The 26,172-nt window shown below is 40.1% G+C and overlaps 1 protein-coding gene across 4 annotated transcripts in view; it reads left to right on the top strand.

The window, feature by feature from the left end:
- epha3 (eph receptor A3) overlaps positions 1–26,172 on the top strand; it is a 97,841-nt gene that overhangs the window by 31,096 nt on the left and 40,573 nt on the right. For all 4 annotated transcript variants that reach the window (XM_065961902.1, XM_065961901.1, XM_065961904.1 and 1 more), the window contains exons 4-5: positions 19,676–19,831; positions 23,062–23,421. In XM_065961902.1, coding sequence (XP_065817974.1) covers positions 19,676–19,831; positions 23,062–23,421 — 516 coding nt within the window. The remainder of the gene's footprint in view (positions 1–19,675; positions 19,832–23,061; positions 23,422–26,172) is intronic.

Here is a 26,172-nt window from a genome sequence, read left to right as displayed (position 1 = left end):
TACTATAAGTCTTGGAAACTTCAAAGGTCTCTGATGAAATTTTGTTTGGGAGAAACTAAATAAATGTCAGACTTTAATTGGTTTTACTTTTAAATCTTTGTATTTAACTTCTTTAAAAACAATAAAGTTGGACACTTCCTAAAATCTTAAGGAGGTATTTAAACCTTCAAGGGATCAGTTTCGACTCCAGGAAGTGATAGGAGCGATGTCTTTGAGTCTTAAGGCGAGTCAGAGTAGTGAGTGTTGCACTCTTGCAGTGCTTTAGTATCACAGTTATTAGTCCTTCTTAATAGATCATCTTCTAATTTAAGGTTTCTGCAGAGAAGAATAGCTCACTCTGATGTGTGCAGAACTAGGCGATGTGAAGTCCCTAGACTAAAACAATGAAGAATTCTGCTATCAGCCGGCTAACGGACTGAGGTTCAGTGTTAATTACCAGTGTGTTCAGCTTAACGGAGATACTCAGTAAATTGTCCCCAGGTGGGAAAAAGAATAGGCTATCTTCATTTCTCATTGCTTCAATTGAGCTCATTATAATGCTGTGCGTCGTGTTTAGCTTGGGAAGGTTTGTATGTCGTGTGGTTAAAAATATGACTTAATTGTTCCAGCTTGCATATCGTACATTTGTGCGTCTGTGTATATGTTCATGCATATCTGTTCTGGCGGTGGAAATAGTGGGCTTCAGAGGGCTTTATTAACTTTATTTTCTTTGTCTCCTTCACATGTGTGTGTGTCTATGTGTGTCTATGTTTGTACATTTATGCAAGGCGAGACAAAAATTGGCATACCCTAAAACATGCAACTTCCAAAGCCAACAGTTCTGTTAAGTGAGATGTGCTTTGCTATAATGATGCCATCTATCACTCCCTTCATCTCTCCATTTCTTTATCCCCTAACTCCTCCATCAGCGTCTCTGTGGCCTCATTAATTTAGCCCTGGACTATTTATGGGCCTATAATAACAATAAGGAAAGAGAAGAAGGGGTTTTACTTCCACGATGAACACTTCCAGGACATGGGAAAGATGAGGACGCCTGTTGAGTTTGATGGAGCGTACCGCATCACTTTGACTTAATTGCACTCAATTCTTAACATCTGGTTAACATTGGAAGATGTTTTTGGTATATGCTGTTATGGTTTCTGACATATAGCAGACAGTCTTTTTTGGACATTCTAGTGCATTTGTGAAGTTACACCTAGAGCTTCATATATGTGTGTTTGCTTTCATGTATAAAGCTAATGTAAGAAGATGTGTATTGATCACAGGTAACCAACTGACTGACAGCCAACTACATTAATGAAGAATGACACAGCTTACTGAAATAATTTTAGGGTCACCTCACTTTCAAAATCGATTGTATTTGTGGCCTTCTGGCAGAATCAATATGAGATGAATTTCAGTCCTGTTTTCCCACCTTTTTTATTGGGCTGCCTTGCTAGTTAACTTGATATTCTTAAACATAAGAGCGTAGCATGACCTCCTTGCTTTGAGTGGCAGCGCAGCTTTTGGTCTCCATAATCTGCTTTCTTTCCGAGTATATGACACCCAAAGAGTTTAAACCGCAAGACTCTTGTTAGCCAGTGAACTATAGTAACCTGTGGCCGCTGTCAATGAGGATATGTAACACACTCTATAGACTAGTCTATATGGGGTTGTAAGATGCTCCTATTGGCTGCTATTGGGGCTTAAAATGTGGGGGCCATAAGGTTGAGCTCAGGGTCCCCTTCAATGGGAGGCCTTCCACATTTAATGTTGGTAAATGCAATGCAAGGCCGGCTACTACAAAGAGGTTTTCAGTAAACAAATCGTTGCTTTAGCTATTTGAACATGTTTCAGTTTTTAAAATACGTTGGTCATATATGGAAATTGAGGAAAATGGTGCATGTGTTCAATGATCTCAGTCTAGAAACTTTTTCAGCTTTCATATGTTTGCATACATGTAGAAGACTTCATCCATGCGCAATGAGAGACCTTTTCGACAGGCTTCTTTTTAATGATAGACTGTTCTGGGTGGCTGTTATTGGGGAGAGTGGGGGTTATCACCCCGCTGCAGAGTGAAATACCATGTGTGCGCCCAGCGGGTGAACATTCCTACTCGCCCCATGATTTCCTCAGGTCATTTATGCAGCCCTCATCCCCACTGTAATGGCATTGTCCTGGGGCTTAGTCGCCCCGCCAGGCCCCCCACGCTTCAGCCTCTGGCCTCCCTGACAGCACCGCCGCTCGGCTCCCTGTCAACCACCACGATTGGGGTGGGTGATGGGAGAGTGGGAGTGGAGAGGCTGGGCTTGGTGCTGTGACTAAAGCTACAATCTGGTTACTTGAAAATGACAAAAAAACAGAAAACAAAAATGTGTAAATGTCCCTTTTTGATGAAAGTGGGAATGCATACGTTTTTTGGCATTATATTCAACAGATACACACTGAAAGGGAAAAGACACTCTGCTTTCATCAAGGAAATAGTTGACATTTTTAACTGTTGTGTCTCTTTGGAGTGTTGGCATGCTTTTCACACCTGCAGAGCTGAGAGCCCATTTTAACATCAACAACGTCTGGCACTGACTAAATTTCCGTCTCAGCTTTTTTTGTGGAATTTGGAGTAAAGAGGCATTCACCCGACAGAACAACACCTCCATCTGAGCTGGGCTGAATAAAGACAGTGTCTGTTTATTTTGTTGTAAAGATACATGGATGAGACTGTGCGGGCCGAGCAGAGGAACACAGTAGCCAGTGCATTATGCAGACTGTGCTGCATTGAGGAAGTGAACGTATGGAATGAAAGAGGAGGAGGAGGAGGGGTGGCATCTGCCGCTACTTGTGAATTCAACGAAGAGTGTGGAACGCACATCTTTTCTCAAAGCTTCTCCCTCTCTTTCCCCCCTCTTTCTCATAAAAAGGGGGCTGTTCATCATTATTCAAGGACAGAGCTGATTAAAGGTGATTAAGCCCTGCCCATCCATCACTCTCGCCTTTCAGCCTGTCACCGGCCCTGGTATTAAGGGGGACACACCATTACATGTATGTGTGTGAGTGTCTGTGTGTGAGAAAGACTTTCTGTCCAGCTTTGTGTTTTGTCAAATTTTTCGCCATTAAACTAATTGCAAATAATTCCTCAAATAGACAGAAATAATATACTTGGCTTCTTAATAATGCTCCTTAATACTGAAATAATACACAAAAGCATTCCAATTTTGGTTTGAATTTAAATGGACCGTTGCAGGCCATTCTTTACTGGACTCTTTAGCAACCCAATGATGGATGTCTACTTTCTCTCTTGATGAATGGCAGCGGCGAGAGCCTTTCATGCTCTTGCCATTCCTCATAACATTAGCCTGCAGTATTGCTAACCTATGATGTTCACGAGAGAGAGGAGACATTGTATTTTTTCGGCTGGTTTTGCAGTGCCGTACTCTTGTTGATAATTCAAACACTACTTTTGGAAGATAAAATATTGGCTTAAATGTCATTTGGTATAAACCATCAAAAATACTTCAAGTTGAATTTCATTGGAAGATGATACAGAAATCCAGCTTTTCTGCATAATGTGACTCTTCCTGGAATGGTTCAAGCTTCTGAAACAACCCTTTGACCACCATGAGACACTATAACTCTTTTGTTTTTTTTAAGACGGGTCAAGGCTACTTCCATTGAGGGTTTTACAGAGTGTTGAGTTAAGTTTCACTAGCTGTGGTTGGCTGGGAAACTGTGGATGTCATAGACTGGACAGTATCTGATTTCTACTAAAAGGCCCATATCAACTGTACAATGTGGGTCAGCTTTGCTTTCTGCTGCCCAAATAAGTTCTCTGTGTTTCTGTGTGTGCATACATGGGTGTATTCTGTAAAGTACTGTATGTGGGCTGAATCTTCCATGCCACAGAGGCAAGTACTGTATCAAATTCAGTTTGTATTGCTGCGTCATTTCCCCAGAAATATCCACTCTGTTAGTATTACTTACCATCTACACTATCATACATCCACCTTTTTTTGGGATCCAACAATGATTAAGATAGAAAAATACAATGTGTGAGTTGAACAGTTCTTGACGTGTGTGCCTGAGTGTGTGTGTGTTGTGTGTGTTGAGTGTGTTGAGTGTATAATTATAAGCACATGTTTGTCTCTGAACGTATCAGCTTGTAAGACTTTGCAAACTGTATTTTTGCACATAGCTGCATCTCAGGGGAAACCTAAAAGCATTGCTTTGGGAGGATGACAACTTCAATCTGGTTTATTCAACTTTGGTTTCACACTGCGTTGAGCTGGGGCTCCAAAGACTCCCACTAAGGTTAACCCTGCAGGGTTCCACACTGGATATACACTGGTGCTGATGCCGCACTTTTCAAGAGCTCAACCCCGACACCAGAAAACACCCACTACACCGCACCCCAAGCACACAAAGTCAGAGAAATAAAGTTTAGAAAGTCATGACAGAGTCACTCCTGAGCAAAGGTAATAACAGAAATTTGATACTCAAGGGAATTTAATAGTTGTATTTTGACTCTCAGACACTAGAGCGAATCCTATTAACCTATTTTACTTTATGTAATGTTACAGAAGTTCTTTGTTATTTTCTCCTTGTTTATTATAACCCTTGTGCTACTGAAAGTCAATATGCCAACATAATCACACTTGTAAAGTTGAAATGTTTAGAATGGACCCGTGTGAATACTGTCCATGCTGGTGTGTCATCATTGATGACTCACTAAGACACTCTATGCGTGAAACATGTTGTTTACACACTCAGCAGGAATTTGTCCCTGTATGTGTACACAGTATGTTTGTTTGTAGCAGGTGTGCATTTCTCTGAACATTTGCACATACATATAAACATGTAAGGTACAACAACAAATACTTCGTGATTCAGACAAATAACCTCGGCTACTGAAATCTGATAAAGGTTTTTTAAAAAATGGGATAACACTATTTGCACACTGACGGCCTATATTTGAAGTAAAGAATTGATTTCTGCTGTTTACAGCTCAGAAAGCTACACATAACTTGCTCCTGCTGTCTGCTCTGTCTCAAGGTCTTATTCACAAAGCATGTAGCACAAACATTCCCAAAAAGTTGTCCTGCTTCCTGCAGTCTGCTCTTGTTTTTTTTTGTCTGGATGTGGAGAAAAGCTGTCTGCACCTTTACTCTGCAAAGAGTTGTTCTCTCATGCTGATGAAGCACAATTCTGTCCACATAAACATAATGAGCTAGGAGGAGACTATTTCAAGTTTATTTTGAGGCTTAACTGAAAAATATGCATTATGAGTTTCACCATTTGGAACTAATTTTCGTCCCTGAATGGAGCGAGCAACGACAGCTCAAAGAAAAATCGCATCCTTATCATGAGAAATGGCTCCAGACGGTCTCCACATGTGGATGAAGTGTCGAGCCACTGACAGCACTGGGCTGATTTAACCCCTTGTTATAATAATAATAGTTAGGTGAAAGTAATTTTTACCAACTTCATTTTCAGGTTATTTACCTTCAAGTCATTCAGAGGTGGAATTGTTTTCTTGATTACTGGAAAGTTTGCGTGACATCTGTTATACTGCTTAGCAAACTGCGTTTGGCTGGCAGCACTGCTGTTTGTGAATAAGAGGCTTTTTGCAATGAGACCGCACTTGCAGAGAAAGGGGCCAACTGTTCTCCAAATTACTGATTAATGGCACATTTAAATACACGTCACAACACCGGTGCAGTTAGCTAGGCAGTGCAGTTAGGGGTGCATTTAACCCTGATTGTTTCATATTTTTGACTCTTTCATTTTTCTCTTTGCACAGGTTTAGCAGGTGTAATAGCGGTGCAATGCTTTTGTGAATTAGGCCCTGAGTGTGTGAGTGATTGTGTATATGTGAAATACCCTAAAGCAGCTGAGGGTGATGGGAGGTAGATCCAGAAGAACGTTGTAATGCGAGATCCTTGATGTGTTCTTGGTTCGTGCCAGGATGTCTAGCCTTGTCTGTATCTCACCTGCGCTGGTCTGTCATGTACACACTTACACACACTGACACAGGGAAAGAATGGTGTACAAATCAACAAAACAATACACAAAAACACACACTTCCAAGGGCATAGCATGTACATTCTCTCTCACTCTTTTGTCTCTTTGTCACACACATACACACACACAAATCTCAAGATGCTGATTTATAGAGAAGTTTATCTCCCTCTCTGACCCAGTAACCGCTACCCTTGGTTTCTCCCTCTCTCCCTCTCCCTCCCTTTGCAGTAACACATGGCGGGGCACCCTGTGGAGAGGTGTGTCAGTTGAGGAGTGATTTAGCACTGCTTTGCCCCAGCCACTGCTGAGACACCTGCCCCAGGAATCCTGCAGCACACACTCACATGCACACATAAAAGCACACACACACACACACACACACACACACTCACATGCACACATAAAAGCACACACACACACACACACACACACACACACACACACATAATTCTATGGATACACACAGATGCATGCTTTTCTAAATGTGCACAGATTGGACACACATTCACATAGTAGTTCAGCACTCTCTCCTAATACACTGACAGTCCCACTTGCCAAAGGAGACACCATTATTTTGCACTCATGGTCCCGTTGGCTCATGGACTACTAAGATGTTCTGTTATGAATTCCTAATTTTCTCTAGCTTCTAAGTCGTTCCAGAGGGACCTGGGACTGGAATCTGTCCCAAAATGCAATGGGTTCAAGAGAGGGGAACACCATTGAGAGTTCATCATTGCAACCCACAATCAGGCAAATAGTCAACTTGTCTAATGAATCCAAGCACAAAATAGAACTTATAGCATGAGCAAACTTGGGTAGACTTCAGAAATTAAAATTTGGGACATTCATAGTTTTTGTTGGTTTGTTTCTAAAGTTGAGTTCAATGGACTGTATCTCACTTGAACCTCATGTACGGTAAATGACTATATGTGATTCAGTAAAAAAAGAAATATATAAGTATTTCCCATTAAAACATTTTATGTACATACATAAGTTGCGCTTTGACATGGCACAAAATTAAAGTTCATTTGGTTGAGAGTGTTATTCAAGCTTTTTTTTCTAAGGACAATTCCTTAGTCTTGCTCTGTTTACATCAAAGAATGTTGCAGGTTAGAAAAAGTCACAACATAACAATGTGAATGAGACAATGCTAATGAGATCCACAACACTGTTAGTCGAAGGTTGCAACATTGGCATGGAGTTGTAAATGTGATTCTTATTTTGTTACATGATCAAATTGCCTTTCATATTATTCCCCCTGGCATGCAGTAGAATCCTATTAGCCACCTCAGGCCTCGGCTACACAGAGGAATTCTCAAGACCTTAACTAATAGATTCTGACCTTCCTGCTTCTGTCAGTGATTCATCGAGTGGTGTTCACTTCAAGGTTAAAACTAATGAGATACATGTGAAATATTTGGCTTGGTGTGATGATATGGTTGTGATAATAAGCGAGCTAAGATGAATATTTGAAAAAGTACCTTAGGATTAACTTGCACTGTACTCTGTCATTCCACTTTGTGGCCTTGGGATCACAGCCGTCCTCAGCACTGTATTCTGAAATTCTAATCCCCTCGCTCCAACACACCTGCCTCTGTTACGGACTGTTTTCTAAATCTAAAGAAAAGGCCAAAAGCATTGGTATTGGACTGAAAACACAAGCTGTCCAAGGTGTATTTAAAAGTCAAAATACAGTTTGAGCTTCTGAAGGTGGAATCTAAAAGGGAATAAATCTTTATGGATCGTGTCCATGTTTGTACAGTGTTTCATTATGTCTCCCATAGCAACAAATGCAATCCAGATGTTGAGATGTTTGAAACTGGAAACCACTGTTACTGTTATTTGTCCCACGCAATATTCCATTATGAAAATCAACAGTGAGGAACCTTGATTAGAATCAAAGTGTGATTGTGCACCAGAAATAAGCTGTGGCTCTGTGGTAGAGGTGTTGTCTCTCAATCAGAAGGTTTGGGGTTTGATCCCCAGCCGATGCAGTCCACATATCCGTAATGCTTTATATTAAGGTCACAATATTAACCAGTTGGTTATTAGCATGCTGTTTTGTAGCATACTGGCTGCTTATTAGTCATTAAGTGTAATATTAGTACCTTACCCTTTATGACCGTATTCTATAGCATATGGGTCATTAACTATGAGTTTACCCTCAATACCCTCCTAATTGCTGCTTATTGATAGTGAGTTAGGACGTTGTTGAACATGTATTATGCAGCCCTTATACTGCATGGTAGAAGTAAAGCATTTTAAGATCATAATTCATGTTCACATCTGATTTGGATAAACACTGAACCCCAAATGTATCCCTGTGACTTTAACATCTGCTTATGAATGTGTAACAAAGGGATTAGTTAATAATGATGGGCTCTTTACAGAGTACCCTCAGCCATAAGTGTGTGAATGAGTTGTGAATAGGTGAATGTTACTTGTAGTGTAAAAGTTCTATGTAAGTACAGTCCATTTGATAGTGCTGGGTAAATCAATTTGAACTGCATGATTCTATTTCCATTCAGTTTTCAGCTTGTGCTAGTGTATTTTCTGTAGTCTGGGTGGTTCAGTTCCCAGTGAGAGTAACACGGTGGGCAATGTGAGCCACAATGTCATGTTGTCTGAAGTGAGAGGAGCCTGGGGGCTCTTTACCATATGGCAGCAGCAGCATACTGAGACTTGTGAGTAGGTTTCTGTCAGCATATGCATAACCGTGTGTGTGTGTGTGTGTGTGTGTGTGTGTGTTCATGTGTTTGTGTCCTTCAATCGTCCTCAGGTGGTCCACGAGTGAAAGTAGTCCTTCCCTAAGGGGGGGCTTTACAACTCTTCACTCAGACCTTAGCAGGCACAGGAGCACCTTCCTGGCTGGTGCTCAATGTCAGCAACCATACGGAGGTCTCGTCATCTGAATTACAACATGAGGGGCCGCAATCCAGAGTCATAACATATAACTCTTATCTATTCACACAGCATGGACAATAAAGAGTCATTGTACACTCTTAAAAGTTAATTTAGCTTACAAATAAGTTCGCCTGTCACCGACAAAGTATTTACATAGTCGAACCTGATTCGTCCGATTTTGCTCGACTGACAGTCTAAAGTTTTGTTGTTGTTTTCTTGCGCTCATTGAGGATCCATATATTAAGTCTGTATTAAGGCGACCTTTTAACTATATTACACATGTCCAGTAGCCTAAAGAAGACACACAGAATGATGGCCCAGTGTGTGCGGGTCCAACCACCGACAAGCAAACAATGTCTTTTAACTTTCCATTTGAATATTAACTGTAATCTCCTGATCATAATTTTCCACCAACAAGGTCCCCATGATTCTAATCAATCCAGTAGAAGATTTAATCCAAACACATTACATCCATAGCAACTGTAAAAAAAAAAAAAAATTCTATTCTACTGACCTTATGACACTTCATAACAGCCTATAGCAGCCAATGAGAGCCTTTGTACAAGCGACTGTGCCCATAACTGACATCTCTTGTAGCCAATCTCAAACATAGACAGGCTGCTTCTATCAATGCTTTGGGGGGATTGGAGAAGGAGATTGATTTAAAGTGTGTTTTTATACCTGCATTAAAAGTATTAATAAGATGATATTTATACCAAGATAGGCTATAAGCCATGAGTTATTTGGAGAAAACAGACAAATCTATTTAAAATTACACATTAAACACACCCATATAGTCGCTAGAATTGAATGATCCCATATGATCGACTGTGAGACTGGCAGTCGACTAAGGTTCTGACTAATTAATTGTAGAGTATTTGACCATATGGGGTCAGCCCTACAAGTAATATATTTAAAGTTAAGTTGAAAAAAGGTCAAATTTATATGAATATGACTGTAAAAAGCTTATTTTGGGGCATTTAATCAGTGCTAAAACCCAATAAAGCTATGACTATGACACATCAAATGACATAATTTTTTTGAATGTGCATCTAATTTAAATGTAGATGGATATACAAGTCCAGAAAATTATTTCTATTAGAATTAAATTAAAGTTTTTTTTCTCGTTCTCATTGTAAAACTGTGTCCTGAAACATTTTAAATGACATGGATGCTGCCCCGCATCAATGCGATTATAAAAGTGCTTCACTTCAATTTCTTCTCAGCAATTGTAAGCCTTGCCGACTGAGCACATTGAGTGAAGTGGGTCAACATCATTGTGTGTGTGAATGTGTGTGTCCAGCAGCGTTGTAGATGGCCTATTTTCTCTTTAAGTAGAGAGAGTGCTCACTCTGGCACTGGTCAATAAAACTGCTCTGGTGTTGCTTGTCACTATAAAAAACGGCCCCCCCAAAAAAGGACCTGACCCACACACACAAGCACACACACACACAAAGCTACATATATTTCCTTAATGTTTATAGATGCGTATGGAATTACAACTTTCTTTTTCACCCTGTCAATTTAACATTACATCTTGGAAATATGATGGGACATACACAGGCAAGAACTGCACAACTTAGGCATTAACTCTTTTGTCTTTAAAGAGGAAAATACTGATGAACTGTGAAATCTGCAAACTGGACAGCTATAACAAACACAACCGGATTATGGACTTCTTTGACTTACTTTAGATGAAAATACGGCCTGAATTGTCAGTGATTATGAGAGTGTACTAGATACCTCATGGACTGTTATTTGAGCAAAGTTGAATTATAGAATAAGAACCTGATCCCAAAGTATGTAGGCAGGTCTATGCATGTAAGACAAAAGTAATAATGATGATCTGTACCAGTTTTGATGTGTAACAGCCCCCTGCCCCTGACTTGCATCTCTTGTGGCCATTTAGTTCCTGTGGCACATGTTGCCTCTCACCTGGACAAACAGCCTTCCTTTTCTTTCCTTTTCTTTTTGTGTGTCTTGTAGACAGTAGCTGTCATTATCTTTTGTGTCCATGTAATCAAACAAAATAATAGCATTAATTTCAAATGAGATTTTTAGTAAAGGCACTTGTATAAATTCCCTGCTTGCTAGTGGAAAGCCAAGAGAGTATGGAAATCTGTCTGAGTTCCCTGCTGATATTTTCCCATATCAGCATGGAAATGGTGACATGGTTGCCACCAGCTACCATTGTCACACATTGGATTACTGCACAATGGCCTGTCCAGCTCTAAAACACCAGCTGAATAAGTGTGTTTGGTGTACACCACTGGTTATCGGTTGTATTCAAAGAAGCACAATGGTCCAGTAAAGGATGAGTGGAGGCAAATGGTTTTAAGGCATGTTTGGTTGTGCAGTGTGTGTGTTTCCAGGGAGTGTAACAGTGGAATGCACATGTGTGTATCTATGTTTGGACAAGTGAGGGGGCATTGAGAGGTCAGTGTCATCTTCACAACTCAACACAACACAACACATAAATGGACACACATCTCGGCGTGTTGGTTCCCAGGAAATGCTCACAGTTGTAATCCTATCGTGTGTGTTGGAATGAGACAAATGGGTGTATTGTTGAGGTGTGTGCATAGTGTGGGAATGTGTTAATGTGTTTTTATGTTTTGGCTGTGATTTCCGACTCTCTCTCCATCCGTGTCCCCTACTCACAGCCTTCTTCATCCTCCCTTTGTCCTTTGTCTCTCCTCCTATCTCCCCATGTTTATGTGTGCACTAACGTCCTGTCTCCCCACATCCATCCCTGGGAAATTAACATCACCTCAGTGTGTGTGTGTGTGTGTGTGTGTCTTAGTGTGTTTGTGTCTGTGTGTGTGTGTGCTTGGAGAGTGTTTGTGCTGCTGTGCTGGTTGTCCTGGATTTTCTGACTGACCTGGCTAACCTCTGGAGTGTGGAGAGGGTTGGGAACAGTTATTGCATCCTTGATGGATACAGCAGGGAGTTGATCCATGCCTCTGCGTGTGTGGGGTTTGTACAGTGCTTGCCCTGTTTTGCCCCAGTTTATTGTCCTTCACACAACAGCAATCTTTGACACACACACACACACACACACACACACTCTAACACACTCACATATTGGGAACTAACATGCTCCATTTATTAAGTTCTAAGAAAATAAGCCAAGTGTCAAAATTGTATCACTTTGAGATTCACTTCAAATGTAAAGTGCTTCATAAATACATGTATTATTATTAATATTTTTTACATTATATATAAGTATTATCATAGAGTTATTTTTAAATGTCTTGCATTGAAGTCATGATTATGATAATTTCAGTGCTTTAATTTTACAACGCTTTAATCTTTTGTAGTTAACTGATGGAAAATATAGAAGCATGAAAGACTTTCATAAAAGCTTGCAGTGTTGTACATGTTTCAAAACATTTTTTTAGATATAATTTGGGGCTTTTTATTTGATAGAGAAAGAGATTGGGAAATGACATGCGGGAAAGGAGCTGCAGGTCGGACCTAAACCCTGGCCACTCGCTCAGAGGAATACCGCCTCCTTACATGGGGCATAACCTAACTGCTAGGCAATCTGCACCCCGATGCATGAAAAGCTTAGTTGAAATTTTCTCTTTTTTTAAACATTCTTTCAAATTTGCAATAAATCTGAAAAAATGTCACGAGGATGTGAGCTGTTAAAAATGTTATTTTCATTTTCGTAATTTGAATTGCTCTTTGGCCTCCACAGCTTCTCAATCTCGTTTTATACAGAACTGATGAGTTGATTCTGCTCACTTCCCTCTCAACTGCTTTGCATAAATATAAAAGTGAGGCAGAGGAAACAAAAGAAAGGGGTTCAATCTCCGGTCCTTGTAATCATCAAGGTTACACTGCTGTAGGAAGGCCAACATTTGCTACTTTCAAAATCTCATTTAGAACAGGGTGTTGACTTTGGCCACATTGCTTGTTTGATGATTAGATTACATTAATACATTTACTCTTCATCTCCTTGTGTTAATGCGAGCTGTAATTGTAGGAAAAGGCGCACAATCTCACAGGTTGTTAAAGTCATAAAACCTTGAAGCACATACACAAAACACACACACACTCTTTGTTTCTTTTATTATAATAATGTGCTTCTGTGGCTTTTCTCTCACAAACATGTGCTTCCTTTGTACTTTCCTGTCTACAATAGTGTAATACATACAATGTAGACCGCCCTCCATCCTCACCTTGCACTCCCTCCCCCTCATCCTCCTCACATCCTCCTCTACCTCCCCTCATCTTCCTCTGCTTCCTTTTGGTCCTCCTCTCATCCTCCTCATCGGCGGCTTTATTATGCAAATCAGCATTGGATCAGATCACTTAATTAAGCTTTGCTCTGCCAATTTTCGCACACACATGCAACTGAAGGGAACACAAACACACATGCACAAACACACACACGATACACACAAAATAACTTGTTTTTCACACTGACAGAAAATGCTGGTGCTTGTGTGGTATGATGATTAGCATTTAGGACACACGCATACACTCACACACTCACAGAAACACAGAACATCTAGGCTGGAGAAGAGTCTCTTTGAGTGTGCTTAGATAAACAGACTTGAATGGCGGGGTCTCTCCAGGCCATTAGCCTGCAGTTAGCATCACAAACTCCAATCTGGCCCTCCAGTACTCAGCTGATGGAGCCAACTGCTTCATTTCTATGGCTGTTGAAAATGAAGCCCAATGAGGTCATCATGACAGAATGACAGAGCTGCACACTGGGGTCAGAAATGGATCAAGTGGCACATTTTTGGTGCTCTGTGAAAGTGGGCATGGTTCCTAGCTTTCCTCTGACAGAACTGGTTTAGTGCAAGGCTTCAAACTTTATGGAAAATATGATTAGCTGCTCTATTGTTATAATACAGCCATTTGATTGAATAATTTTGGTTCTCTTGGATGGAAATGAAATTGGAATCTCATTTAGCATTCACAATTGCATTTGCATAACCAGGCAAGAATTCAAAAAAAGGGTATTTCATTTTCAAATATGTCAATGTTGGACTCTATTTTGTTAAACAGTGCAAGATTTCCCTGTGATAACTTTCTTTTTTCCCCTTCATCATCTACCTTTGATACAAAGAATGTGTTCATTTCAGATTATTTTACCTAGAAGCAATGAAATTCAGCAGTTACTGGGAATTGTATTGACATTCTGAACTCCTACAAAGGAACCACTAAATAGTGCTGATATGGCTGCTAAATCCCACCTGGTCCTTTAGCGAGGGTATGCTGCGCCAGCACAGGACTGAAATGACCACAGCATAAACTCATCAGCAATTATGACCTCAAGAGCTGTGCGCCTATTACATGACTTTGTTATATTCTGATTAGCTTTGGCAGCTCTCCTCACTGTCCCCGGTGGTTAATGTGTCTTACTGTTGATGGATACTGGCTGTGGAACCTCGCAGATGTACAAAATAATTTCCCTGCTGGCAAGCAAACCCACATATGTCTGCCATACTGATGAATGGAAATACTCATCTATGTTACAAATGTGATTATCATGGTAAATGACAAATTATTTGAATGTAAGACAGATTGAATGTGTAGCAATTGGCCCCAAGAAACAGCTTTCTCAATTTTGACAATTGCTGACATTTATATTTCTGAAAATGACAAATTATTTTTTTCTTTTTTACAGACGTATTAGCTTTAACAAATTGGTCGTAATGCATTTTAATGGTTAACTGTGTCACTTTTGGATATTTTTTCAAAGCTCACCTTTATTCATCTTTACCCTCCAACATTTTGCTTTTTATTGTCTCTATCTCATTGTGAATTTGTCCTGGGTTTGACACATGGGACTATTTTCATATGCAGTTAACAGTGTCCAGTTTTGTGCCACTATTAGGTGTCTTCAAAAAAAACAAAAAAAAAAACACCACTTAGTTTGTAAGTTCTGCCACCAGAGGGCTCTCAATCAAAACAATTACAAAAGATGATGTCGAGGCTGATGGGGAATCATTGGTGTGATTCCTTCAGCTACTCCACCCCCACCCCTCCTAGAAATTGAACTCCAAGTTGACCGTAGTCAAGACGAACGGGCGAAACCGAATCGAAAAACTGAACCAGAATGTTTACCGAAGATGTACCCAAGCATAATTAACATGATGTTTTTAACCCAGCAGAACATATAGCAACAGTACGGCAGCTTTCAGTCACTACTCCCGCTTTCTCATACAGCGGTCTTTGACATAAAATCCAGTGTTTCCATGGCAATGGCAAACATGTAATATCTTTCATTGCGGCTCTGTCACCACAAAAGACACGAGTCGTAACAACTATGAAATCAAGTGTTTCTCTGACATTTAGGTAAATTGTAAATTATCATAAAGGCACTGTTAAAAATAAATTGGTCCAATAAGCACCATGTTATACCATGATGCACTACTTTTAAACAATGACATAATTACAAGGCAGTGGAAATTTCCCACCATAATGTATAATGGTTTCATGAAAGACATGGACTTTCTTCAGATCTCTGTAACTTGTTACTGTTTGGCCCGAAGGGGGATTTCATGGCAGGGGGCAACATGTTTACTGTTGCCATGTTTCCAGTAACATTACAAGTGGCTCCGGATAAGACCGTCGGCCAAATGCCTAAGCTGTCAAAGTAAATAACTTTTCCGTTTCAAAGAGAGCTTTTCCAATTAAGGAAAGAAGGATGGAGCGAAATAAAGAGAAGGGAAAGCCACAGAAAAGAACTGGAAGAGGCTGGGCAGGATGACGAGGAGGTGGAGACGGAGGAAAATGGAAGGGGTGGAGAGAGGGAGTGAAAGTCAATGTGATGTTGTCGGATTGGAAAGGAAAAGAGGCGATGTGGTATGGAAACAGGAAATCAGTTGTTGGGTCGGTGTTTTTGCTTCAACTGTGGTAGAAGCTACACTGAGCCTTGAAGTTTGTGAGAGAGAAGGAGAGCAAGAGATGGTGATCAAAACCAAAACTTTGGATTCAGCTGACGAAAAGAAAGCGCTCAAACACAGAGGTTTTTTCCTACCTTCCCGATGTGACATACACATCAATTTACAACAAACGAGAGAGGTCCAGAAGTCATCAATCTGTTGCATGCAATAATCAGTGATGTTTTTTGATGATTACAGCTTTGTTGGCGTCTAATACCATTATAATGCTGAATGGAACTTTCTGTCATTTGTTCCCAGTGATGTATTGTTAGCCTGGGTGCCACCACATGTTGGGCTCTATACTAAAACCATTAACTGCTGAACTTTCTTGGCTTTAGAACCTCTAATTTGGACAGTAAATTCACGTTGTTGTATTTTGAAGTGGTCCCATGAAAAAGTTGCGTCGTAAAATATAATCCCCTCCAAGGTCAGGTCAGGTTTCCCACCAGCATATTAAAGAGGGGATTGCATGTGCACCAGCACCATGTAGCAGTCATGTTCATTATTGATGAGGGTGTCCTATGACCTGGACTATTGATTGAGCAAATTGCAGCCCCAGTTATTTTACAACCACAAGATCATGTGGCTGCTGCAACTGTATGCATGCGTGACAGTGTTTGTGTGTGTGTGTGTGTGTGTGTGTGTGTGTGTGCGTGTGTGTGTGTGTGTGTGTGTGTGTGTGTATGTGTGTTTGTGTGTAACACAAAAGAGTACTTACACTGAACAGAGATACTGTCCTTATAGGCTGTTTCCTCTGTCATTATTGATTTGAAAATGAATAAAAGATGATTCTAGGGGTCAACATCAATCTTTTTCTTTCTCCGCAAATATTTCACTTTCTTTCTATTTGATAAGGTAGTGATGCGCTTGTGCAATGTGTGACTCTGTGGTTTTGTCACACATACAGTAGGAACACACACACACACACACACACACACACACACACACACACACACACACACACACATATCTACACACACATCTTTTAATTAATCTTACATACTCTGTCATCTGAAGAGGTGCTGTGTTTCCTCTCCTGGGGCTAACACACACACACACACACACACACACACACACACACACAAACACACACACACAGAGACCCACACAAAGACCCCACCACGCACATGATATCATACTATCCTCTCATGCCTTTGCGCACACTGCTGCTGAATGTCAGTGTAACACACCTTGGTTCTCCTTTAGATAAGTAGTTAACCTCCTGCGAGCTGAGTCTGATTTTACCATCAGCCTCTGTCAGAGCTGCTTTTTATCCTGGCACACTCACAGGGAAGAAACGGGACCATTATTATCCTTTTCCAGCTGTTATAAAAATATTTTTAGGGCTGCGGTCAAGAAAATACAACATATCACTATACTGTCATATGAAAACCTCATACTGTGAGTGCAGCTTTAGTTATTCATTTTAACATTGAATGTTTAAGAGATCCACTGTGTGCCTAATAAATTTAAAAGCCCTGTTACGTACTCGAAAGCCCCCTTTGTATTTTTAACTTTCAAGTGGAAACGAGCCTGTTTTTTTTCCTATGTTGTGAAGTGTTAACAGTCATTTTTTCAAGAATAGAAACATTGAAAGTAACTCCAGCAGTTGCAGATGGCCACGCTTAAAGAGTCAATCCTATACAACCGAAGTGATGTTCAACTTGTGCTTCCAGAATATTAATGTTCCTTTACAGTGAAAAATATGGAAAACGTGTCTTCAAAGCATCCAAATGAGAGACATTATTGATTTTATCTAATGGTCAACGACACAGACCGATGGTGGTGGCTGGGCGCCAGGCGTAGGTTGTGGCCATGACACGGTCCGATGGTAGTGGCCGGGGCGTCAGGGACATCAGGTGGTAGTTGTGCCAGATCATTATGCTGAAGGTTGGGGGAGCTCCGTCTACTCGAGACCATTTACTCTCCATAGACCATCGTTATATTTGTGAAAAACAACAGTGTCGAGCATTTTAGTGAAAGCACTCAGCTTTAAAAAAAAAAGTTAAAATATAACATTTTGACCCATTTTTAAAGCATATTGTCTATTTTGAAGGAACCAATAGGCTTGGGGCTGAGCATACACATCATTTTTTGAAAGTCCATACTTATGAAAACACATTTAAGATATTTATATGATGGATTAAATATCTTGACTTTTTCTTGGTTGGTTTTAGATGAACATACCAACAGTATTAATGTCATTATAACTTTGTCTGATTTGAAAAAATAGAAAAAAACCTTTGAAAGTACATATCTTTTGATTGGTTTAAAAACCGATTTTAAATCAATGCCAGGAGTCTGTATGCAGTAGCTAAATGGAAACAGTTGCAATCGGACTTGAGCCAAGTGGTTTACTTTCCAACAAATATAGCAAGGGCCTTTTTCTTTGATGTTCCCCAGAGATGAGCTGTTACCAGCAAATGTGCTTAGCCAAAGATTGCTTATAAAGAGGGGGTGTCAGATAAAGAATCAGCCACTGTTACAAGATCATTTCCTTTGAACTTCTGTTTTTTTTTTTTTATCAGGACTTCTGTTTTCTGTTCCATTTCTGCTGACCCAGCGGTTATCTAGTTGCTTCTGCTACCTGATTGGCTCAAGGCACTGGCTGTCAGGTCCAATTTCCTGCCGTGTCCTCCAATCAGGGTGGTCTGTTTTGTGTGTGTCAGCAAGCGTTGTGGTTGTCATTCCATCAGTAGGATCATACAGGGCTGTTTAAACCCACTTCACAAACTATCACTATCACACACACACACCGTCATACTGTCTCACACACACACAGACACACTGGCACAACATCATACTCACACACACACAATCACACACACACACACACACACACGCATACTCAGTAGAGGAGTATTTAGTGCAGCACAGGGACCTTGGTGTGCCAGTGTCAGTGATGGATATGGCAGTAGTATCAGCAATGTTGGCTTTTGCAGAGGTGTGTTGTCCACCACTGGGATCTGTCAGACCTGTTCTGCTGAGCCCACACATTCTGCTGGCTTGCTACTAGTGCTGCTAGCCATTTAAAAAAAAAAAAAATCTGGTGTGTGTGTGCATGTGTGAGAGATCAAGATGTCTGCAACTGTATTGTATTACTATAAAACTTCCATGTTTGTTTTTGAATAAAAATCTGGTTCCGGATCAATCAGTCTCGTCCACCTCTTATCAGATTTGATTCAAAGATTTGCTAAAACATTTTTTTGTCTTTTCAAACACAATGACATTCACTTTTGAATATACTGAACATCTTCTTGCTGCTTTAATTCTGTGATGTGTTGTGAAGATTTTCATTTAAGCGGGGAAGAAGAGAGTAGAGCTATGAAAGAGGAACTAACTAAATAAAAGAAAATGTGGCAGAAGGAAAAGTCTTTTACCCCCCTTGATCTTCCTTCCCACACAGACACACTAACACATAAGAAATACTGTACACAGGTGGAGTGTCAACCTACTTATACAGATTGCAACAGATTTGTGGTGTGTAGGAGTTAAAAGAGCTGCTGAGTGCAGATTTAATACCAACGATATTTAAAGAGAGCAGCCCTTTTATCTGAAGGGACAATTTGCATTATTCATGTTGTGCCCTCTGAGAGAAGAAGAGGGAGAGGAATAGATACTAAGACATTTCAGAGAGTTATTGTTTTTTACGAGCAGTCGATAGATTCCTGTTACATTAACATGAGATTTAGATTCTGCCTTGTTCTTGTGGTTCGTCTGCATGCATGCGAGTGCATTAAATGAAGCCAATCTTTCCCTTCTTGTTTTGGTTTTAAGCTTCCTGACAAAAATGCATCTATATAAGGTAGCTGTGGATGTGCTGGCTCAGCACGATGCTCATGTTTCTGTCTGTGTTCTTCTGTCTCCAGTGTGCAGGGCGGGCTTCTACAAATCTACGCTTGGAAATATGGAGTGTTCAAAGTGTCCGCCCCATAGCTTCTCCCACCACGAGGGCTCGCTGCACTGTGGCTGCGAGAAGAATTACTTCCGTGCTGAGGGAGACCCGGCCTCTATGGCCTGCACCCGTAAGTATGCTTTTACAGAACGTTTGGGGCTGCTTGATTTATATATGTGGGGTCACTGGATTATTGGAGTGACGCAGGTTTCTGCCCTGACCACAGCTACTCGTGTTATTTTTTTATCAGATATCTGACAAGAGATCCCTTTCAGTGTGGTGTGGGAGGATTTTCTCTCATTAGTCTATAAAACATGGAATGAGATCTGCCTTGGAGAGATGTTAAAACCCATTAGTTTGCCTGTCACTGGGTTTTAGTGTCCTATTATGTTCTAAATGCTTTCAGATGCTGTTCACTCTGAATCCTTTTTCCAGAACAGTAAATTTGTCAATGCAAAATATCATCAATCAATCTGTATTTGTACAGCGCTAATTCATGAAAAATGTTATCCCGATAAACTTTACAAAAATCAGGTAAAAGACCTTAATCTTTTTTTATATTGTACTACAAAAGAGCTTACTCATTGTTATATTATATACAAAGACCGAATTTTTGTCTATCATGAGCACTAAGCAGCATTTAGCAAAGTTACAGTCGAAAGAAAAACAGAACCTTTTAAGGCAGAAATCTTTTGCAAATCCAGACTCATGATGAACAGCCATCTGATGAAACTGCGCTAGGCTTGAGAAATGGGATAGAGGAAGTTGCAGGAAGAAGACCAAGAACAAACAGAGGGGAGGGGGGGTCAACATAACATTATTCTTTTAAATTCAAATTTAAAAAAAAAACAGCACGATATTTGATTAAAAGAGACATGCAACTAAAAAAGCACAAGTCGGTAAATTTCCTCCAGAAGCTGTAAAATGACATCTCAAAGAAGCCTTTACTGGACCTCGTGTTAAGATTTTGCTCATGGAGCGTGATTTCATTCATTATTGGATTTTTCCACATAAAACATTTAAAGATAGTCATAATGGAGTGCAGTTTCCCAATTCACTGGAAAAAAAAATAGCTTAATAGACAAACAACACTGACATTCCTTGTTTTTTATGTAAAGGTCACCAAAACCACAACCTCTTTATCAGCCTTTTCCTGCTCTCTGCATGATTCTCCTTTGTCTTCCTCTGATGCAGATGGATTGCAGATGCAGATGCACACTGCAAACCTTCCAAACTGCATTCCCCATCAAACTATAAATCTCTGCATTCCCTTATGTCAGGTTATAGATACATCCGTTTCTAAACGTGCAAGAGAGGATGAAATCAAAAAAAGTCTTTCATTGTGTGGAGAACAGTAGAAAACACAATCTGACGCCCACAGCCATTGACAGAATCCTAATTAGAAAGACAGTCACGGCAGGTCCCTGTTGTCATTATCTCAACGCCATCTTGTCAACTAGGCAAATTTCACCACATTGGGACCGATTGAGCGACGCAAGGGCTGCAGATGAATAGACACATTGTTAGAAGATAATGATCATGATTATCTCAGAAGGGATTTTACTGTTGGCAGTGTGATAGAGGTTGTTTTAGAATTAACTCTGGAAATTCAGATGTTTTGGCCAAAAACAAAAAAAAAACCTCAAAGGGAAGGGGATATGAGAGAACTTTAAAACCATAATACTTCAACAACCTTATGGTATTTCCTGTTATATCTAACATGAGACATTTTTATAACAGCTGCGCAGCGTTGTCTGAGGAATATTTTGTCCACTCTCTAGAATTCAGTTCCAACGATTAAAAATGCATCAATGCATTCCCCTACGTCCCACAAGCATTGCCTCCAAATTAGCACAAAAGTGCACGAAAAGTGCCAGTCCAACTGATTATTAACATTGCTTAAACTTTTTGAACAACACAAAAAAGTAAACCCCCCCTTCTTCTTTTTTTTTTCTCGAGACATAGAGTTTCAGCATCTGCTAACATTAGCAAGCTGGAAGGAGCCTACAGAGAATCATCAATACATAAGTCCCTGTGTGAGGGAGTGGAGAATACTCACACATCCTCAGGTCTTACACAACATAATTCATGTCATATGTTCATCTCAATGTCCATTCTTTATATTGACATTTGAAATTGGTTTATGATTGCCTGCATGTGTACATCATGTGCATGCATGTGCAGGTTATATCGCAGAGGGATTACAGTAGTTTGATGGAGTCAGAGAAGGTAGCCAGTTGAGCCCACGACTGTCAGGGTCAGGATTCAAAGAAGTACTGTCTCGTGCTGAGGAGGCTTTCAGTTGGCTTTAAAAAAAAAGTCAAAGTTATATCACTGAATCCTGATTCTGTTACAAACTCCTGATGAATGCACATTTAATCTGTTTTATTTTCTATCATTCTTCACTTGATTTGCAGACTTCAATGACAGATTATCAGAAATCTAATGTTTTGGAACTCCCAAATACCCTTGTGTGCTTTATTTAATATGTGTGCTGAAGGATTGTGCCGTTTTCCTCTCGATTTTCTTTTGCAAATACCAGTCAGAGAAACTAATGCAGATTACCAGGTCAGGAGCTGCGCATAGTTTGAGAATGAAGTAAAGTCTTGTCTGTCAAACACACCAAACAAAGCATTTCATTGCAAATACAATCCAGCATGCTTATTTCAAGCTCTTTCCTCCTCCTCCTCCTCCTCCTCCTCCTCCTACTCCTCCTGCTCAAAGCTCGTGGAGTTATTTGGCAGTTTTGTTTTGTCCTCCATGTAATTACAGTCTTAGCTTTGATATAAAAGTCTGGAAATATTCAGAGAAATCTGTTAGTAATAAAATGTCTATACTTTTAGATTCAGTCTACATTCTTAAGAGGCTTTTTTACTTCCTTTTACTGATCCAGAAGGGAAGAGGGAAATATAACTTTACTGTATTAGATACACAGATTCCTGTAAACTAAACCATGGCATTTCAATTTACCAAAAAGTAACTGTGACAAAGGGACTTGTATAGCACTTATTAAGTGATTAAGTTAGCTTAATATAAGAAGCACTGCTTTTGCAATTTGAGGACATTTGAGGCAGAGAGAGTATGACCTACTTTACCTTAATTACGGTCCCAATTTATTTGGATAAATTACTAAACACCCTTTGATCCCTAATCACAAAACTTCCATGAATGTCATCTTTCTGAAAAGGAAAACTTTGCTTCAAGATTCGACAATACTTTGCCTTTAAAAACGTCTTTTTAACTAGTTTTACTGGATGTCCTTTCTTCTGACCTTTCTTTCTGTCGTCTACCCTTACACACAAACCTCTATCTTCCTCTAAATATCCATTTATCCCGTCCCCCATCTTTTCTGTCAACCAGGTCCTCCTTCAGCTCCTCGAAACGTGATCTCCTCCATCAACGAGACTTCAGTAATCCTTGAATGGAACTGGCCGGAGGACAGCGGCGGGCGCAGGGACATCACCTTCACTGTCCTCTGCAAACGCTGCCGTGGGGTCCCTGCTAACGGCAGCAACGCAGGGACCCAGCGCTGTGAGCCGTGCCGGAGCAATGTTCGCTTCCTGCCGAGAGCCAGTGGTCTTCACAACACCACGGTGACGGTGGGAGATCTGCTGGCTCACACCAACTACACATTCGAGATCGAAGCACAGAACGGAGTGTCACCACTGGCACCTAAGATGAGGCAGTACGCTGCTGTCGTCATCACCACCAACCAAGCCGGTGAGATGTTCAAACAGATGGTTGGATGGATTATGGCATGCACCAGATAAACACGCTTACATACTTTAAACCAGCTGTTACACGTTCTATATGAATTTAAACAACAACAAAACTTTGAAGGGGAAGGCATGTTTGGAGTTAAACCCTTTTCACATAGAACCAATGCCTCACATGCAGAGTTTAAAAAAACAAAACTAATGGATTAGAAAGGTAGAAAGAATCTGTCTGAGCATAATGAAAATGACTCTAAGGTGCAGTTCTACTCCGAGAAGTCAAAAATATCCACCAAATTACACCTGCATGAAAACTTTTTTTTTTTTTTGCCAACACCAATACACAGAGTTAAAAGAAAAAAAAAGCAACACAAAGAAAGTCAGAGATCTTCTGGATTTGCGTCTCTGTTTTGACGGTTATCAGCTTTACTCCGTGGTCAATCATTCCAGGCCGTAAACTCTCTCTGCCTCCCTCAGACATTCCACTCATACTTTATGGTTTAAACTGTTGCGAAACGTCATAGGAAATTGAAGTGGCGCTGTTCTGCAAATACATTATAATATTGTTTATAACAAAGAGTACTATCTAGACCTGTCAAGACTTGGCCCTGTACAGATACAAATGGATTGATTGATACACTTTCGAGTAACCTGAGACAGAAGAAAGTTCAAGTCAGTTATCTAGCTAATGATATACTTTTTTTGCTTTAATGACGCATCATCTTTGTCTTGTTTTTTGTCTGTTTCTTTGAAAGACTGGATGTCCAAGACTCACCAGGACATCTAATTATATTATAAAATGATTCAGCTGCTCAATACAATCTCAGTGAATGTTAAGGAGATGGCATTTTCTTAAATCTTTGGAAAATGTAGTTGGTCTTAATGTAGTTGTGTCTATGAATGCTTAATACAAGACCACACTGTTAATGTAATATATTAATGATTTATATTACTAGTACAAAAAGAACATATATTTTATCACCACACTGTGCGTTTTTCTGAAAGTATGGGTTTCAATAAGTATAATAACATAAAAAAAGGATTATACATAAATCCTATTCTCTAAACTGCCTCCCATTTCTTCCTTTTCTGAAAAAAGAAATCCATATCATACAGTTCAGTACACTCGCCTGTAGTTTATGTGCTCCAAACATATGCACTCCAACCATCAACCCGGACATTTACAAGACGATCCCAGGCCGCTATTCTCTTGTTTAACGACCCGGATTGAATATCTTCCTCCTTCACAAAGAAAAAGTCCCTCATCTTTTTACCAGACACTCTTCACATGAGGAAGGGCTCCTAAAACTCCCATCGATCTTTTATACAAATATCTCTCCACACATCCAGTAAGAAGAAGGAGAGGAAAGCAAAAGCAAGCGGTGCTGTGAAATTCCAAGAGTAAAATAAATCCAGCTCTAGCGCCAAACCTCAGAAATCCCTGACTCGAACAAGGAATGCACAAAGGTCTCGCTTTAGTACATCCATTTATTCCTTTCCTTTCCTTTCCCTTTACTGTACTCTTACACAGTTTGACTTCTTGTTTGTTCACTTTTTTGTCTTGGGAATTTAGAGTATTATTCTGTTTTTCTCCTAATCATATCTGTGGTTTTCTTTCCTTCTTTTCTCTCCTCTATAAAACACAAGATCCCCTATATCTGTCACTCTCTGAAATCAGTCCAGAACACATGATTCCCTTCCACTTTATATGTGGCCCTCAATATTTAGAAACTCTCTAGTCTAAAACTTTATTCCCTATTTGTAAGTGAGTGAAAGTGCAGTGGGGTCAGAATTACACACTCCATGACACCAACGATGATAGGTAGATGGCAAGAGTTGTGATTCTAACAGTGTGGCTGGAGTAGGTGTACCATGAGGCATTGTGTATTCAGAGGAACTGATGATGATTTAAGGTTTTTGTTCATTTAACTTTGAATGCAGACATGGGACATATATACCTACTTTATACAGTATCATTAAAATGTCTTTGATTTCCAGGCTTCCAGTGCATTGAATAATTCAGGCAGAATTATAAGAACGGTTTGTATAACGATCATTGTACGGCATTCAGCTTAATGTAATAATAGTAATAATAATATATTAGTCAATGTTGAAGAGATGAGTTTTGAGGGATTTCTTGAAGGAAGTGAGTGAGGGGATTTCTTGAAGGAAGTGAGTGAGGGGATTTCTTGAAGGAAGTGAGTGAGGGGGAGTCTCTGTGGGAGTTGGCTGGTGGCCAACTCCCACCCGTAGGTGAGGATGAGGAGTAGGGGAGGGAGCCAGGATATGGAGGGCTTTGTAGGTGAGGACGAGGAGTTTGAAGTGGATACACTGGGGGATGAGGAGCCAGTGGAGGTTATGAAGGACAGGGGTGAACATTGACCCAATGATAAGATAAATGCACTCAAACATGCATAATGTAAACTCTCTGAAGAAGCTTGTCAGTGTGATAAATATGCAAATGTGAAAGGTCAAGTGTACCCATTATACACATATGGATGAATGTCTGCTGGGTTCATTCCCTGTTGTCACTGCTTGACTGTACAAGTAGTGACAACATCCAGACACAACCTCATTAAAGTGACAAACAAGCATGAGAGGTAAATATAGATGATGATGATGATGATGTGTGTGTGTATATGCACATGTGAGGGATCTGAGTGATTTCTTGTCACAATAAAGAGCCAAACATTTAAAGAAAGAAAACTAAAAAATAAGAAGACAAACTGCTTCGGCAAAGCTCTTGAGTTTTTTGTAA

Source organism: Labrus bergylta, chromosome 13 (assembly GCF_963930695.1).
Source record: "Labrus bergylta chromosome 13, fLabBer1.1, whole genome shotgun sequence".
NCBI lineage: Eukaryota > Metazoa > Chordata > Actinopteri > Labriformes > Labridae > Labrus > Labrus bergylta.
This window is presented reverse-complemented; position numbering and strand designations above follow the sequence as displayed.